The sequence below is a fragment of the Vipera berus genome (assembly GCF_964194415.1).
Source record: "Vipera berus genome assembly, chromosome: Z".
In the NCBI taxonomy this organism is placed as follows: domain Eukaryota; kingdom Metazoa; phylum Chordata; class Lepidosauria; order Squamata; family Viperidae; genus Vipera; species Vipera berus.
Genome location: NC_138205.1, coordinates 97,737,501 through 97,756,948, shown reverse-complemented (window position 1 = coordinate 97,756,948; position 19,448 = coordinate 97,737,501). Strand labels below are relative to the sequence as shown.

Sequence of the window (19,448 nt, the reverse complement as noted above, 5' to 3'; positions counted from 1 at the left end):
CCCTAATCGGTTGCAAAAAATTTTCCCCAAAATCCATTTTGTCTAAAACTTTTAACAAAAATTGCCAATTCAATTGATCAAAAGCTTTTTCAGCATCTAAGAAAATTAGCGCCGCAGAGATCTGGTTGTTCCTTTCCAAAAACTCTAACACATCAACTATATGCCTCACATTATTTTTCATTTGCCTACCACTAATAAACCCCGTTTGGTCCCCATGAATCACCTGTTGCAGAACCCTCATCAATCTATTAGCCAAAACCTTAGCAAATATCTTGTAATCTGTATTTAAAAGCGATATCGGTCTATAATTTTTAACTTGAGTAGCATCTTGGTCTTCCTTCGGAATCAAGGATATAAAAGCTGTTCTCCAAGATGGTGGCACCTTTCCCCCCCTCTGGATTGTCTGGAACAGTTCCTTTAACGGTTTTATCATCTCTATTTGTAGATTTTTGTAATAGGCCGCAGTCAAACCATCCGTACCTGGTGCTTTATCCACCTTCAATTCCTTAATTGCTGTAACAATTTCCTCTTCTGTAATCAATTGATTAATCCCTTCTTTTTGTTCTTGCGTAAGAACCGGAATGCTAGCATTTTCCAAATATATATCAATGTCTTTTTCATTAATTTTCTCCTTAGCATATAATTTAGAATAAAAATCCACAAAAGCGTCCTTAATAAGGTCCTGTTGAAACACAACCCTTCCTTTATGCTCAATCTTGTCTATATTAGAAGCCCTTTGTTTTTTCCTCAATCTATAAGCTAACCATCTTCCTGGTTTATTAGCGTTGCAAAAAGTATTATGCCTGGCAAACCGCAAATTGGTTGCCACTTGGTCAGCCATTAATTTATCAAATTGTCCTCTTAACAATTTAATAGCCTCCTTAGTTTTCACATCCTTTGAGTTCAAAATCAAAGCCTTTTCTTTTTCCTTTATTTCATTCTCCAGTTCTTTCCTCCTAGCTTCCACAGCACGTCTATGTTTATTATTCATATATATCAACACCCCTCTCATGTAGGCCTTGCTAGCATCCCACACCATATCCATAGAGGTACCTTTGTTCATATTAGTTTCAAAAAAATCCTTCATCCGCTGTTTACATTCTTCCACATTTCTCTGATTTCTAAACAAATTCTCATTTACGCGCCACGAGCGCCTGTCTCTTTTCTCCTTATCAATCTCTAACCAAACTGGACTATGATCAGAGATAGTTCTTGCACAAATCTTCACCTTTTTAGTCCTCAAAAAAAAGTCATTAGTCACCAAAATAAAGTCAATCCTCGAAAAAGATTGATGTCTATCAGAATAAAAAGTATAATCCTTTTCCTGCAAGTGTCTCTCACGCCAAATATCTCGCAGTTCCAAGTCATCCTTCATTTCAAAAAAAGATTTAGGCAGTCTAGCATGACTTGGAATGTGCTTAAAAGCTCCAGCCTTATCCATCTGTACATCCAAAACACCATTCCAGTCCCCCATAAAAATAAAAGATTTATAATCCAACTGGGTAAGCTTTGTATGAAGTAAACTAAAAAAGTCAGCCTGTTGTTGTTGTTGATTAGGGGCGTACAGTCCAACTAAAAGCGTCTTTTTGCCTTCTAGCAACAAGTCTATCAGTACATATCTTCCATGCTTGTCTGCTTCAATTAAGTCCGCTGTTATGGCACTTTTAATATAAACAACCACTCCATTTTTCTTATTCATTGCAGAGGCAACAAAGTGCGTACCCAGTCTTGAGTTCAATAAAAGCTTTTGGTCCGTAGCCCTAATATGTGTTTCTTGCAAACATATAACATCTATCTTGAATTGTTTTAAATATTGAAAAACTTTCTTTCTCTTCTGTGGTGAATTTAGTCCATTAACGTTCCAAGTCAAAAATTTAGTTGCCATGCATATCCTCCCAAAGCTCTTGAAGCACTGCTTTGATAGGACTATCTTCTTTAGGCCGTGCTCCTCCCACTGCTTGGCTATGAGTACGTTGTGAAGATTCCGAAGACTTTTGCTGGTCTTGTTCTTTTATTTTCTTTGCTCGTTTTAAAGCAGCACGCGTTACCCTTTGCTCTCTAGGATCATCCAAAGAAGCTATAGCTTGATCTCCTCCAGCACCGTTTTCCTCTACTTCAACCTCTTGATGTTCTCCCTCTCCAGATCCCTTTGCAGCTTCCAGAAGTGTTAATGAGGTTGCTTTTAAAACGTTATTATAGAAATCACGCGCTTGCTTCACAGTAATCAGCCGGTACCTTTTGCCTTCATACATCACCATCAGCCCATCTGGAATCTCCCATCTGAACCTTATATCTCGTTGCTTAAGCTCTTGCACAAGAAATGTGAAGTCTTTCCTTTTCCTTAAAATCTTTGGAGGAATTTCTTTTAAAACCAAGACTTCTTGAGCAAGGTCCATTGAAAACCCTACTGTCCTCCAGTTCAGTGATTACCCACTTTAAAGAGTCTTTGCCAGTGTGCCTTGCATGTGACACATCCCCATATGGGGTGGGGGCTGTTTTAAGCCATTTGGAGAGCGATGGGACTCAAGTCCCAATTGCTTATTACTCGAGAACATTATCCTCTGCAGAATTACGCACAAATTGATAAAGAGGCATTGGCCATCGTAGCTGGGGTAAAAAAAATTCCACAAGTACTTGTATGGCAGGGATTTCACGGTCTTCACAGACCATAAACTGCTATTGGGGTTATTCACTACTGACAGACAGACACCCCACATCTTGTCTCCTAGGATGTTAAGATGGTCCATCTTCTTATCGGCCTACAGCTTCAGGCTGATTCACAAACCCGGCAAAGACATGGGCCATGCAGATGGCCTCAGCCAGTTGCCATTGCCTCAGATTGAGCCAGATCCGGCTTCAGTGGCTTGCATTTTGTCTATTCAGGATTTTCCTGAGTTCCCCCTCCATGCTGGGGATGTGGCTGCAGAAACTGCTGCAGACAAGGTTTTAAGCAGAGTGCTATCCTGGATTCACACAGGGTAGCTTGAAAACAGTCCTGGACCTGGGTTCCAGAGCTACTTCACATGTAGACATGAGCTTTCAGCTCACAAGGGTTGTATTCTATGGGGGAGCAGGGTCATTGTCCCCACTTCATTGAGAGACAGGGTACTGCAATCACTTCATAAGGGACATCTGGGCATTGTCCGGATGAAGGCATTGGCATGAAGTTACTTATGATGGCCTGGGTTAGATAAGGCTATCGAAGCTCAAGTACATGGGTATTACACGTGTCAGCAGTCCTGGCCTGAAATGCCACATGCTTCTGTCCATAGATGGGAGGAGACACATACTCCTTGGTCAAGGATTCATATTGACTTCGCTGGGCCCTTTCAGGGACAGCTATATTTTATAGTGGTCGACAGCCACTCTAAATGGCTGGAAGTTATTCCAATCACGAATATGACTACTGCTAGGACCATCCAGGTGCTTAGGAAACTTTTTGCAACACACGGGCTGCCGGATGTAACAGTATCCGATAACAGGGCCCAGTTCACAGCAGCAGAATTTCAAGCCTTCTTGAAGACTAACCTCATTAGGCACGCTACATCAGCCCCATTTCACCCTTCCAGTAATGGGCAAGCCAAACGGAAGGTGCGCACTATAAAGGAGTCACTGAAGCGCATAGTGACTGGGGATTGGCACCACAGACTGGCTGATTTTTTGCTTTGCCAGCATACTACACCTTGCACAGCCACAGGCAAGAGCCCAGCAGAGCTTCACCGGGGTAGGTGACTAATCACAAAACTGTACAGGCTGCACCCAGACTGGGTGGCAGCAGATGCCTCTCGCCCAAGGCCTCCAAGGGGGTTGCAAGTGGTTGATGGAGTGTGGGCCCAGAACTATGGGCATGGGAACTTGTGGGTGCCAGGCAAAATTGCTAAAATCTTGGGCCCTCTGTCATACGAAGTGACTTTAGATGGCGGGCAAGTCGTTCGCTTCCATACTGATCAGCTGCGGAAGTGGTTCCCAGAATGACCACAAAGTGAGGACCTCATCCCAGGTCCAATTCTAGAACCTCAAACTGGCAGCCAAGCAGAACAATTCACATGGTTTGAGGACCCTAGCAGTCAGAGCAATGGGGAGGTGGTCATAGAGGAGCAAAGCCTGGGAGTGCAACATGTGTCCCCTGATGGGAAAAGTCAACCTGAACAATACAGCCACTGTGCTAACTCTGCTCAAACAATGGACTCTGGGGTGGGCTGACCTGGAATGGCCAGCCAGAGGAATTCGAGTCAGCCAGACTCTCATGGACTCAATAATCCTGGTCTACCCAGCCCGGCAGGTAAGCTGGTAGACCAGGAGTTGCCAGGATCCCCCCAGGCGATCTATGAGAGTTCGTAAACCTCCAGCTTATTTGCAGGATTTTGTCCTAAAATAATTGTGCTGTAATGTTGTGTGTGTTTACTGAAATTGCTGCCTGCTCAGGAAAGTTTCTGTATTAGTGAATACATTTGGAACAATGCTGTACTTGTGCATACTGCTATTTTGTACTTTTGTAAACTCTGTAATTGCTGTACTTATTTCTGTTGCTGCTACTGTGTGTACATTCTAGGGGGGAGGGGAGTAATGTATTGGGCCTTGTTTTACTGAGTGTACCATGTGGGGTTTGAATGCTGGAAGGTTGCTTAAGCAGGGAGCTGGCTAACGGCTCCCAGCTCCTCAAACAACCTGTCTCCAGTGCTGCCATTGGCTGCCTCTAGGGCGGCAATAGGTTGCTTTAAACCTATTGGCAGCCAGGATATAAATAGCTGCATTCACAGCCCTGTTTTCCAGTTCAGTTCCTGCAAGCAAATAAAGAAGGTTCCTGGCTGAACTCACTTGCTCGTCTCTTCTCTGAAGCAACGAACCCAGTACACAACACCATTGTTTCCCAATTCTACTAAAACTCCTGTTCCTCCACTACTTTTCATTGTGAGCCTTACTTATGGAGAACAGTAACTTTTCTATTTCTTTTAGGCTGATTCAGGCAGTTTTAGTTTTCCAAACGAACACAAAATACTAACACCATCCACAGCTGTTTCTCTACTCTGCTTTTATAGGCATCAATTTCTGTGTTGGCTAGGGAAAGGTCTTAAGGGACAGAGCACCAGCAGCCTAGGTGCTGACTGTTTTGAGGCTGCTTGTCCTCTCACAATTGGACACACTGAATTAGCTAACACTGCCTTTATCTCTCTTTTTTTGTAGGATTTATTGATATTCTACCTAAAATTTCATTTAATTACAGTATAATTTATGATTTCTTAGGGAATTCTTTTCCACTTTTATATTAATTGGTTGAAAGATGCCATAGGAAGTATATTTAAAATCTATAGTATAATAATTAAAAAAGCATGTTAGACACATGTATCTAACTGATTGCTTGATCCTGTAAATGCTGTTCATTCATTTATTTCAGGTTCTTCTTCACATTTTACAATCAGAGAAATTATTGGCTATTATAGGAAAAAGACTTTCACACTAAAACTGTGGATCTTCCTGTTCAGAAAGTCATACTTTCATTAGGAGAGTTTTCCTTTGCCTGGTTGTTGATGTTTTCATGCTAAATTCACTTGCTTGTTTGTCTGAAATTTTACTATTTGCTGTCCTTTTTCTTTATGGTATTTCCAATTATTTTGAGCTTATCATCCTTTTTTAAAAAAAAAACGGTTTGACATTTTATTATTTTAACCATCTTGTTCTTTCTTGAGTGTTCTTTTTAAAATAAAGGTGGAACATCAATTTGAAATTATCAACATAAAAATGCATCCATCTGTGATTGCATTCAGTTCCTTTTTGTGTGAACACTTGGTGACAAACTTGGGTGTAATATGTGAATTGGCTGTAATGGATTTAATCTGATTTCCTTTTTCTTCTCTAGAGAGAACATTAGAATAGAGATATCTCTCATCATCTCTGCATCAAGATTACATTTCCTTGATTATTTAATCAAAGCCTGACATAGTCTTTCAGAAACCTGAATTGTTTGCATAAAATCAGAAAGGTTGAATGGCCAAAAATATTTATTGAGCATTCTTTTATCAAAGTGCAACAGAAAGCTTTATGTTCTAAATCATACGAAAGGAAGTAAGGAATGCAATTGTATATTATGGTACATAAATAATTCTTACTGAAATGTGCAAGATTTCAGGATCATAGAATAAACACTAATTTTATTAATTTGATCAGCTTATTGCATATACTGATCAAAACAAACTTACTGTACAAGGTGTTTGCATCCATAGCTCCCCATCAATCTCCATAGGCAGAGATTTGCTAGTCCTAATGCAAAAAATATAGGAATGCAGGGAAAATAAATCAAGGACATGTTTTAAATATCGCATCTCACATGGAAAATAGTACAGTTTAATGTCAATCATAGTTGAAAAATAAGGTATATACACCTTTCTAAACATATAGTGTGTAACTGTATATTTCCCAATCCACAATAAATCCATAATTCATTATTTTTTAAAGCATCAAATACAAGCATGATTGATTTAACAATTTTGGCTCAAGTTACTCTTAGTTAACTTTGCCATATGGTAAATTAGCAATTTGTTTCAACAGGTCTCCAACAGGCATGTTTCCAAAAGATATGTGAGCCAACATATTTGTCAAATCATTCACAGAATTAAAGAATCATAGATTTGGAAAGACCTATTTAGGACATTAAATTCAACCCACTGCTCAGTGCAGGAATCCAGATTAAAACATCCCTAAAAATTATATCAGAACTCCTGTTAGAATACAACTAATAAAAACAGCTCACTACTTCCCATGCAAATTAATTCCACTATTGAATTGCTCTTACCATTATGCTAATACTCCTAAAATTGCCCTGGAACTTGTCTCTCTATAACTTAAATGTCTTTCTAAAATAACTTTTACAAAGTAATGCAGTCAACAATATAATAATGATGATGATGATAATAATAATAATAATAATAATAATAATAATAATAATAATAATAATAATAATAATAACAATAACAATAACAATAACAATAACAACAACAACAACACAATAATATGCCTTTCTTCCATGCATCTTTTCAGGTACTTGAACAGTGGTCCATATCATCTTTCAATCCTTTTCTTTTCAGGCTAAAAATTCCCTAATCTCTCCCTGTAATTTTCACTCTTCTTCTCCTTTAATGAACTGATTGAAATATAGTGACATATTTGTAGAGATGTGTAGAATGGGATACAATATACATGATGAGATCTGACCAAAGCAGAATGTAATGGAATTAATATTTCTTGTGATTTGGAAACACTAGTTTTCTTGATTCATTCTAACACTGTTATCTTTTTAGCCTACTTTATTATGCTACTTATTCACATTCAGCTTGTGATTAACAAGATCTTTTTCACATGTATTAGAATTAAGCTAGCTAGCTCACATCATATTTGTATGCATTAAATGCATATTATTAAATGAATCATTTTGTATTTGATTCTATTATATTTCATTCTATTAATTTCAGCTATTGCCCCAGCTTACTGAAATCTTTTTGAATTTTTAGTATTAGTATTAACTATCATAACCAGTCTTGTCTGTGCAAATAAAATCCAATCATTCATTTAATCCAATTATTGAGGAAAATCTTGGAAGAGTACAAAACCAAGCGCTGACTCTTTTGGTACCCATCTTGATGCCATTCTCCAGGATTCTTGCTGTGGATCTTAAGAATGCCATATGTAACTTATTTAACTACCAAATCTTAAATGTTCAAATTTATTGAAATCTAGGCATATCATGTCACAGCAACCCAATAATCTACTTGATAGTAAAGAAACTACCAAATCAGAAAATATACTCTGAGATATAACAAATTATATTGTGGCAATTAAAATGATTTTGCTTTTTTTGTTATCTATTACTTTTTTGTCATCTTTAGAGCAGTTACTTTACCTCATTTTCTCTTATTTTTATTGTGAACATATTGGAAGTTGTGCTGTTTGTTTTTCTTTTCATTTCTGTTAATTTAATACCATTCAGATTTAAGTTTTCTGATACCAGCTAAACAGACTATGAATACTTGTATCATTTTTATTTTGTGATTTATGCAACTTTTTTATTTTTGTATTTTCACTAATCTTTTTGTGTAACTATACTTATAATGTTCTCCATTTTGTTTTACTCACTGGATCTTTTTAATCCTCTTTTTTTCTTTCTTAGACATTTATACCTATCTTGTATTTCTTTTCCCATTAGCTTTTTCTGCCTTGTAAGTTATATATCCTTAGTTCTGAGCTTACTACAAAAGGATTATTCAGTAATAGGTTGAATACAACATAATGACCTATCAAAACCAAACTATCATGTGACGATAACTAACACATGCTGATCAACATGCTAACACAGAAAAGTTACATATCAAAAATTCAATGGTCTTGTCATATTTTGTCATATTTTTGTAATATTTTGTGAATAGAGTGCCAGACAACTGATTTGACAAAAGAACATAAGCAAGGCAAGTTGCATCTGATCAAAGGTCTATCCCAGTATGGTGTTTTCCACTTTGTCCAACCTGAAGTGTTTTGACATACCGTAATTCCACAATTGCTTTCATTTAGTAGTTAAGGACATATTACTTCTGAATTAACCATTGAGAGCATCTTCCATGATTTTCTTAAAATCTCATTTAAAAACATTCAAGCTATTAAGTATGATACTGAGTTCTAGAAATGTATTACTTATAGTTGGTAAAGCTGGGTTAAGCCTGTCCTGGTTCCTTGGTTGATAAAGGCAAATATTTTTTTTTCCCATGGGAAAAGTTGGTTCTTACCTAATGACAACAGAAGAACACTGAGAAAGGCTTCTTCCTGCACTTTTCAAACCAGTATATATTTGTCCCATTTCCATGGCTCCTTCCAGGCCAACCACTTCTACCAACTGATCACTTAGGGCTGAAAACAAAATGCACAGCTCTACTGAAAACTGTGGAGGAAGCATGAATGCTAATGTGAACAGCATGCTTTTGCCTTATTCTCCTGCTCTTCTCAATAAAAACATATACAAATAAATTAGAAACCAATCAACAGTTCTGGCCAAAATATTACCATTTTTGAAGAATATATTGGAATGAGGAGAATTTGGTCTTGCATGTCATTGAAAGAAAGCCTTGGTGACAACTAAAGTAGAAGTAAAGCTGATTTCAACAAAGCTGTTTTCTTGGGTCATAATTGAAAGAAAAAAATACTACAATCCTTGCATTGATACCTTTCCACAAATATAATCAGAGACCACAATAAGCAAAACATGTGGTCAGACTACAAAAAAAGGTGAAAGCATTAAGATTTAGAAAGTCACCTGAGCTGCAAGTAAAAACATTTTTAATATAAAGCCAAGAATAAGCATATTCCCTGTGTAACTGCCAATTGCATTATCTTAACTCTGAACTATTGTTCTTTCAATTTCCTACTATGTCATGACTAAAACAGAGATTTAATATCCATTTATTAACTAAAATCTCAAATCAAAATCAAGCCATTACAGATATGGTTAATAGATGGATTTAAAATAATTATCTGTATAAATGTAATGGGAATGAAATAAGAGTTGTGTTCTAAGCTAAATACATATGTCAGGGGAGGGGGATATATCACTTGCTGTTCATCCATTAATTGAAAAGACCTTAGTATATTTGGATTAACAAGGCAACCTGAAGTGCCTATCCAAAAAACTGGAACATGCCATTATAGTTAAATCCTATTCTATTGCAATCATAGTTAAATCCCATCCTATTCATATTTATTTAAAAGGAAGTCTCACTGGTAAACTGCATACCCAATTATATTTATTAAGGATTACATCCCATGGACTTCAGTTTCTTTAGAAAAATGGCTTTAACAAAGTTTTAAAATTTTATTTTTAACTACTCAGGAATAAATTACACTGAGTTAAGCAAGACTTATTCTTCACATGCAAAGAGGAAACAGACAACAGACTCCCATTCCTCAACATCTACATAAGGAGACTAGACAACGAAGAACTGGAAACCCACATCTACCACAAATCCACATACCTGACCAAATCCTCAGCTTTGCAAGTAATCACCCCACCACACACAAAAGAAGCTGGCTCCAGTCCCTCTTCAGAAGGGCCAGGACACAGTGCAGCACCACTAAGAAAAGTGGAAGAGAAACGGCTGCTTGATGTCTTTCTCTATAATGGCTATCCAAAAAACTTAGTATTCCAACACACAGCAGCCAAACTACAACATTCCTGATGGCCAACCACCACACAAAAACTAATTCTACCATATACAAAAGGTGTGCCTGAAATGACAGCCAGAATTCTCCAACCTCTAGGAATAGCAATAGTCCACAAACCCACAACTATACTCTGCCAGAATTATCCAGAACCAAAGACAAGATAAGAAGGATGAAAGAAGCAATGTAATATACCAAACCAATTGTGACAATTGCAACCAATTCTATGTGGGAAAAATTTCACAACAATTAAAAAACAGGATCCATGAATACTGGCTGGCAGTCAAATGCCACGATCCCAAATCCTTAATCTCTACCCACACTCACACCAAACATCACCAGTTCAATTGGAGCAACAAAAAAAAATCATCGGCCACACTACCACCCGCCACATTCATGAGTTCATCAAAACCTGGCATTCCACAAGCAATTTCATCAATAGACACATCAACCTACAACCAGCCTACAAACCTCTCAGAATCCAAATCAACCACACAGCTAACCAGAGACAGCGCCAACCCTCAACCATCCCTCAGAAGCCCCCCAATCAGCAGTTCACCTCTCAATGACCCTCACCTGATGTAACCTCCCCATCACAAGACCCATCACAAGACTCCCACTGATGACTCCCACCTGACCCATTACAAGACCCTTACTTGACAAACCGTCACCTGACCCATTACAAGACCTACTGATCATAAGAAGCCCTTATGCACAGAAACACATTGACACTTAAACGCCTCTGAAGATGTTACCTAGTCCGGTAACGAAAAGTTCAAAAATCAACCTACAAGCTTGGAAAACAAACTTTCAGCCTCAACTTACTCTTATGTAACCTCATAAAAAATTGAAGCATTAGACTGAAAGCTTATATATAAAGACCAGAAATAAATATACCGAATTTAGTAAAACTTATTTTTGAAAAAAACTGTTTTGGCATGATTTATTAAAATACAGACTAACCAATCACATATCAGAATGACATGTCAATTCAGGCTGTGTGATTAAATTGATGCATAAACTCAGATATATGATCACCAAATCTTAAAAAGTAGTAACTTAAAACACACACACACACACACACACACACAGAGAGACAGACTTTTTTGTTACTCTACTTTTGCTTAAACTTGTTGCCAAGAACAGATGGATAAGGAACAAAAACATTTTATTTCATGTTCATAACTATTTTTTACTTAAAATTCATGTTTCATACAATGGTTGTTAATACAAGTTTTCTTAGAAAATATTCTTCAAACTATTAAAAAAAACAAATACTTGTTACCCATCTATAGTCAGCTTTATGGTTTAGTATAGAAAAATCTGATATGAGAAATGGAAATCCCAATATACTTTTTAAAATAAACAAAAAAATCTTCATTTCACAGATTAAATCTCTGCAATGACTACAAGTTGAAGCCATCTGGATCTAATATACTAGCCCTCTTTAGGGCAGCACTCTTCCTAAAGTTGTGTGTCTGAAATACAGGGGTCCTTCTACACTTGCTACTCCTGCTATAACTTTTTGCTCAACTTTTGTGGTGCCCCAGATGATGCTGTTTCTGAAATGAAATGCATTGATATTCTTCTAATCTCATCAATGAATAGATGGATAACTGCTATATTCTACTAGGGACTGCTTTTGAAACTATAATTGGTCTAAAATGCAGTTGCCTACTACCTGATGGATTGTTCCCAGTTTAGCAAAGCAATACACATTCTGTGGTTGCTGCATTGCAGTAGGCTATAGGTAAATTCCAAATTACAGTTATTATTCTAGGCCAGGGACAGTTCAAAGTTCTGTCATTATCTAAAAAGCTCTTTCTGGCTCAAGTACTTATTTCCTATGGGACATATTCTCTAAATATGTCTCTAAATAGATTCAGATTCTTCATTTCTTTGTATTTTTCCTGGGGATATGTTTCTGATTCCTACCAGTATTATCTAGTTGGGTAATGAAACATTTGCAAGCAAACAACCAAGCTGAGAGAGCACCAAGGACTCCACTGTCCTACTATTCCAGATAGTTCAAGGTATGGTCATAAGAGGATTTTTCTGGAAACCTTTCTCTTTTTTTTAAAAAAAAACAAGTTTTATTGGTTTTTCAGTTAAAATCTACATATTTAGAAAGCATCATGATGACTGGGTAATCAGAGAGTCAGTAACAGAGTTTTCAGTATATAATTCAGGTTACATTATCAAAACATCCTCCTCAATTTCCCTTAACATTTCATACAACCAGTTTAAACTAATAAATTTCTAGAAAAAGCATGGTCAGTTGAAAAATTTGTCAATTCAATTTCATTGACACATATCTATATCCTGTTATTAAAGTTTACCTAATTCTAATTTTAATTATATTATTAAATTTAGCCTTTAACATTCCAAATAATATTGAGAACCCAAATTTCCCTTATTTTATTACAGCAAAAACTATAGCATCTAACATGTACACAGTGGCTGAGTAGCTGTATTCTACCTAATAAACATTGTCTGTTTCACATCCTAATACATCACACATTACTGACAGGACCACAGCCTATGTTTATTAATCTACAACTATTTATACACAACCAGATTCTGTTTTAAATTTTAACTAATTCTTAATTCTTAGATAGAATAATCAAACATCTTTTAACATCAAACTTGGGATCTATAAACCAAATTTCCATTGTCAGTGCACAAATTATAATGTCTAAAATAAGCCTAATAGATACACAAACACATTCTAATTCTATCTCATAAAAATTTTCTATTTTAGATCCTGATAGGTCACTGATTACTAAAAGGATAAACTCATTTTTTAAATCTAACTCTGGCTGTTTTCTTTCTTTTTTTTTGCCAATCAGGTTTCCAGACCAAGGCCTTTGAATTGCCAAATAGGTCTCCCTTCGCTCCAATACATATTATTTGAATCGAAGGAGGCCATCTAGCCATCAGTGATCCACAAAAACCAAACCATTTGTAATCATTATGTTATTGCCCTGTTAGTTCTAGTGTCTGTATTTGCTCTAAAAACTTTATCTTCAATTCAGTCTGGATTCCTCTTCCGTCTGGGTTCATCTGCTTTAAATACTTATCCAATTTTGTAATTAATGCTTGGCTATCCAGGCTTTCAGGAAACTGTCTTTGTTGATCTTCCACATCCTCTATGTTAGCATCACTATCTTGCACATTATGTTTTCCCATAGTATGTTGTTGGTCCTTAAGGTTATTTGCCATAGTGATAGTTCCTTGTACTTTTAAAGTTGTTAGTTCTTTGGATAGTTGTTTCTTATATTCCTCTGTCTCAATAGTAATATCTTCCAATTTTGTTATATTCTGAAGTGTAAGTTCTTTAGTTGCAGTCTGGGTTTCAATTTAATGCAAGGCTTTTTATTTTCTCTCCCAATGTAGACAAAGGCCACTCTTAAGGAGGGTGGGGAAAAGAAATCCCTTCCCTCTCTCCTCACAGGGGGAAGCAAATTCGAGAAGCTTTTGGCAGGGAAAGTAGACAATTAGGAAAACAAGAAGGCAATTCTCACCCAGTTTTCAAGTGCTTTCAAGTGCTTTGTTGTGCTTTTGGCTTCAGCAGGAAATGGCTAAATGATGGGCCATGGGAGTGGCCAATCCTTTCTTCTTCTGTTCGGAAAGTAGCTCCAAGCCAATGGGAGGGCCGCTGCCCTTCTATCGTTGACTGGAGAGACCTCTCCCCCATTCATCGCCCCTCCAGGGTGACCTTTGACCCCTTTACAGGGGCCCCCCAATGAAGAAATCCAGGCAACATGAGGAACAATTCCCTCACGCATCTGCGAGCACCAAAAGTCTGGAACTGGAAGCCGAAACCTTTCTCTCTGAAGATAGGGTGGCATCGTCCCTGCTTTCATTCAGGAAATGTTTCAAGACCATTCTCTTCCGGTGGGTCTTTAGAGAGTATATTGGTAATTAATGCTGCCTACTCCATACTATCTCTGATAGTTATGTAATTCTGTGGATTTATTATATAATTTTGTGTCATTATTTCCTTACTGCTGTTTCAGTTGCAGATAGGTAATAAACATTCAAATACCATTACACAACAAATATGAAAACACCAAAACATTATATCAGTACTGTACAAAAAGTACTGATAATAATCATGCTAAGCAATTGCACTGTCAGTAACAATCAATCATATACTGTAGGGATGGGAACTCACCATTCTGTCATAGTTTCTTGCTTAGTTAGGCTGTAGAATATTGGTCACATTTTTATTTTTCTCAATAAATGACTGAAACAGCTATTGCTTGAGCATCTGTGTTTAGAGGTCCTCATTTGCAGAGTAAAGGATCAGAGATGTTTTCATTTAAGAATAAATTCTTTAGCCTCATTGCAATAAGCACTCATCCCATACAGTGTATCATTGAATACGCTGACAATTCCTTATCCTAATGAATTACAATGATATGTTGCTGCCCTTATCAGACATCTCTTTAAAATCATTACAGTAGAGATATTTTGTAGCCAGACTCTATCCAGTAATGAAAATTGGGCTTGTGTGCCTCTACTTCGTGACTATCCACAGACCATTTTCCTAATGTAACTGGCTTCACTGACATTATTTTATTATTACAACACACTCTAGCCCATGTTCCTTCTAAAGTTCAAATGAAATATATGGCTATCAGATAATTTTGTGCTTTTGAAAAATAGCCCCTGCCCCCGCAGCTCTTAACTTACAGTGGTTGGTTTAGTATCTAAATTTCAACCGGCAGATCAATGGTTTTTTTTTTAGCAATCTAAAGCTATCTTCAAATCTTCTTCGTAGATTTATTGTTGACATCTTTGACCACATTTATGTCCATTCTCTGCTTCTGATAAATAGGTTTCATAAAGGAAATGTGGGAAATAAATGGCATAAATAAATAGCTGGCAGAACCCTGCATATAAAATATTAAACTAAATCTGATTAATGTGGAATAAATTGAAATGACCAAAAAGGAAACGTCTTCTTAGAACTGCCCTGACCACTTTTTACCAGATATTAAGACTCATTTCCTTCCTTCCTTCCTTCCTTCCTTCCTTCCTTCCTTCCTTCCTTCCTTTCTTCCTTCCTTCCTTCCTTCCTTCCTTCCTTCCTTCCTTCCTTCCTTCCTTCCTTTCCTTCCTTCCTTCCTTCCTTCCTTCCTTCCTTCCTTCCTTCCTTCCTTCCTTCCTTCCTTCCTTCCTTCCTTCCATCCATCCATCTATATTTGTTGTTCAAATAACATCATTGGTAAAGTGTGATAACAATGATTCAGTCCAGACACTTTTATACTCATCCCCCATTATGATTTTCTATGTCCTCAGATTCTTGACAGTCTGTTGGCTCTACACTGAAGTTTGTCCATGACATAAAAACTTTCCCTTGTTTTCTATGTGAATGACCTATTAGGGACCATGTGGGAATGTTTGCATAGCACCATGCTTTTCTGCCCTCTTCCACAAGCCAAAGTACTTCACACATCTCTTCAGATTAGTGTTATGGATAAACAAAGCTGCTCACATAGTGATTGCTGATGTCAGCCACTTGCAAATAGCATGTAAAGGGGCACCTGACCCTTTGCCCTTATTTTAAAATGTATCTACAGCTGGGTGGAGAGAAGAATAAAGTCACCACAATATTTTTTTCTTTCATTTCTCCTGCTCAAGCTGTTTAAGCAATTAAAAAGACAAAGTGAAATCTACATAACCCTTTGTTTGTCTTTGCAGTGCTCCATTCTTATTGTCTGCTCAGGATGGTGATAAAATATTTAAGAAACTCAAGAACATTTTAGAAGTCTACATTGAAAAGCATTATTGGAGCAATGCACCATTGAACAGAATACTACATTTAACCATTTTTTCTATGAATATAAATCAAAGAAAATAAACAAGGGCAGGGGTGAAAAGGAACCTAGTAGTACTATGATTAGAAATAGTGATTTACACATGGAGGATTGTTCTTCTATAATGGAGCTGTTTTGTAAATACTCAATTCATCTTAGCCATATATAAGTATTGCAGACCTGGCAAGAGATTGAAAGTCTCTATTAGAATTTAGGGTTATTGCACTTAGTCAAGTAGATTTACATATAAAATATCATTGGTTGGCAGTAAATCTCTCCTTCTTGGCAGTTTGTCTTTGGAGTGATGAGGATACATGACTCCTAAATGTAATTAAAACTTGGTAATCATTACTCTGGGGAAAGTTTGAGTTTCAGTTACAAATTATAGAATAGGGAATTTAAGATCTGGCTTACATAGAATCCTTGGAAATACTTTGGGATGAGGGATCTGCAATATGTCCTAATCACTAAAGTCTGTTTGGAATGTTTTATTTATTTATTTTACATCACCACCACCACTTTAGTAACACAATTTTGCAATCTGCAGGAAGACAGAACTGTACAATATACAGAGACAGGAATTGTTTTAGCTGCTTTGGGTGCCAAAGATATGTTTAATGTCACAGTCTTGTATGCTGTAATGTGAACTACCACTATCGGAAACAAATATATACATATCATGCTTGTGTATAAAAATAAATGGTCAACTGATGTTGCATTGTCAGTTGGTAGCAATGTGCTTAGTCAGCTGTATTTCAAGTTTTTATTATTATTATTATTATTATTATTATTATTATTATTATTATTATTATTATTATTATTATTATTATTATTATTATTAAATACTAAATATTAAGTAAATAGACTGGATTTGGGAAACCTGTAGATTTCTAGACACAAGACCAGTTTGGGGCTGATAGAAACTGGTGTAGAGCACAATTTTAGTTTCTTCTTTAAATTAAATAGGGATAGATGAGAGACAGGACAGGAAGGCCTGGAGGAACATTGTCCATAGGGTCGCGATGGGTCGGACATGACTTCGCAACTAACAACAACAAAGATGAGAGACAGCTCATGGGCAAATGGCAAATAAGATATGGTAGTGGTGTAACAGCTCTGGTTGTGAATCTAAGATAATATGGCATACTGATTCTTTTTGTGTAATATAATTGTAATTTAACCCGGGCAAGTTTATCTGAAGTAAATAACTCAAAAATAGATTTGTACTCATAATATGAATTATAAAAATATTTACTATGTTTTTATAAGCATTTTAAGAAGGTATAAGAAATATATAATGCAGAGAATACAAATGGGATCAATATTTATTAAAGAAGTAATCGTTCTTCATAGTAAATTATCTTAATGATTTAACTAGAGTTATTAATATAAATTCATTAGGTTTGGTGAACAGGTTATTATTAATCTTTGACCCTGGAGTCTATGGCAAATACTGTATTTTTCAATTACAAAATTATTAGAAGTCTTATACTATAGCGCAATTATAATCTATGATATAATATAATAAAGTATATATAATAGACTTTTGCAATGGTATCCAAGTCCATAGAGAATCAGCTCATACAAATAAAGACTACACTCATCATGTGTATGCTAATTATAGAAAGATCTGGAAGATTTGGAAAATGTATATCTAACAAATATTCAAGAACTGATTCCTATATTTATGTGGTATAAATTTAAACTAAATGTTTGCTTCAAACATCCTTCCAAAGGACAGTTCTAACATACATTTTTAAAAAGGATGTACAAAAAAAATCTTATAAACTCCTGGATTCAAGTGAGATTGTGGTTTCTTAAGGGATTATTCTTTTATTTTAATTAGTCCTAATTCAGATTTCCTCCCCCCGCAAAAAAAAATGCTTCTAGAAATTTGTAGGTGCAAATCCTTTTGTGGGAAAGGTACCTAGTTTATTAACAATACAGAGAAGATTTTTTTTACTGAGTACTTAATGGATACCTCCTCTGCCACTGGCTACACCAACAATAACAAAGAAAGGTTTGCTCCTTGTCTATTAGGCAGCTGAGAATTGGGTCACAGTTGTGAATCCTTCAAGGTATTTCAAGTAAAATATATGAGATGCCCAATTAATGTCTACATACAACACTTAAGCTATTGATCAAATATGTTGTCACAAAAGGATGCAATCAACCAAAATGACTTTCAAAAAATGAATTTCTCCAGGTGGGAATCTCCCATCTAGAAGTAAGGATATCCTGAAAAATTAGCTGCTGCAGAATAGCATTGAGAGAAAGCCATTCCTTTCTTTGCTTAAGGACTTTCCAAAGGCAACTAGTTGAGTTCCTTGAAAGCAGAACACGGCAGGACTTAGCCTTAGTTGTTGGGGCTCTTCTTACATCACATGTAATGAATAAATTATAGGAAATTAATCTGTGGGGTTTCTTTTAAGTCCCTAAGACATGCACATTTAAAACTCCACTTCTGTTTTTCAAACATGCACCCCAAGCAGCTGGAAGGAATCTCAAGAACACTGAGGTCACAGGTGGAATCTAAGCATCTCTTTATTTATATTAACTGAAACACACCTTATCAATTTCATGTGATTTTGAGAAAAAATCAAGACATACAGAAAAAATCTTTAGAACAAGTGCTGTCATTAGTGAGTTAAGTGACTTCCCTCTGCCCTTAAAACAGCATAGTTCCTGATTAATGCTGAAGAAAATATAAGAAAAAGTACTTCGATTTTCAACCATTTTTCTTTCAAATGCAAATAACATTAAGAATAAAACCAGTCCCAGAAATGTTAACATTGGGAAACAAAGGATCTTATTTTCTACTTCTAGGAGATTATTATAGGAAAATCTTTGGGGAAAAATGTCTTTCCTTTAATAGCTATTCTAAAAACTGGAAATGCAATTTTTTTAAACTTGCATCTAAAATGCCTGTATCATTTTAAGCTGCATTTTAAATATTATTTGTTTTGTAAGGATATCCCTTTTGTAAGTCCTTTCCTGTAAAGCTATTCTATGAAATAATTTGAACTTGGATGAAATTGGGGAGGGGGAAAGGAGGAGGAGGAGGAAGAAGAGGAGGAGGAAAGTTCCCTGTTTTTATCAAATCTGATTGCTGCAGCTGTTCTCATTTTGTGAATTTTAAAAATAGCTTTATTCAGTGCCTTGTTGGAGAAAGGCCAGAGTATCATTAGAACATGATGTACAGAAAAACCTCTATTCAGTTACAGATACAGAAATATATTTAAGATCAGTGGGGGTCATCTGAAGCAAACACTTGTAAAGGGAAAATGGAATTTTAATGTGCTCAGACCATTCGTTGCTTTTAGCTGGATATTTAAGAAATTTAAACCTGATATCTTCCTGTTTGACAGGGCAATATCAAATAGCTGTGCATCAGGCACAAAACAATATGAACAAATCAGGGATCTT

General features: G+C 36.2%; 1 protein-coding gene across 1 annotated transcript in view; it reads right to left on the bottom strand.

The window, feature by feature from the left end:
- DGKB (diacylglycerol kinase beta) overlaps positions 1 to 19,448 on the bottom strand; it is a gene marked incomplete at both ends in the record, with an annotated part of 346,918 nt that overhangs the window by 14,968 nt on the left and 312,502 nt on the right. The window contains 2 exon segments of the mRNA XM_081346260.1: positions 6,198 to 6,258; positions 8,772 to 8,892. Coding sequence (XP_081202386.1) covers positions 6,198 to 6,258; positions 8,772 to 8,892 — 182 coding nt within the window.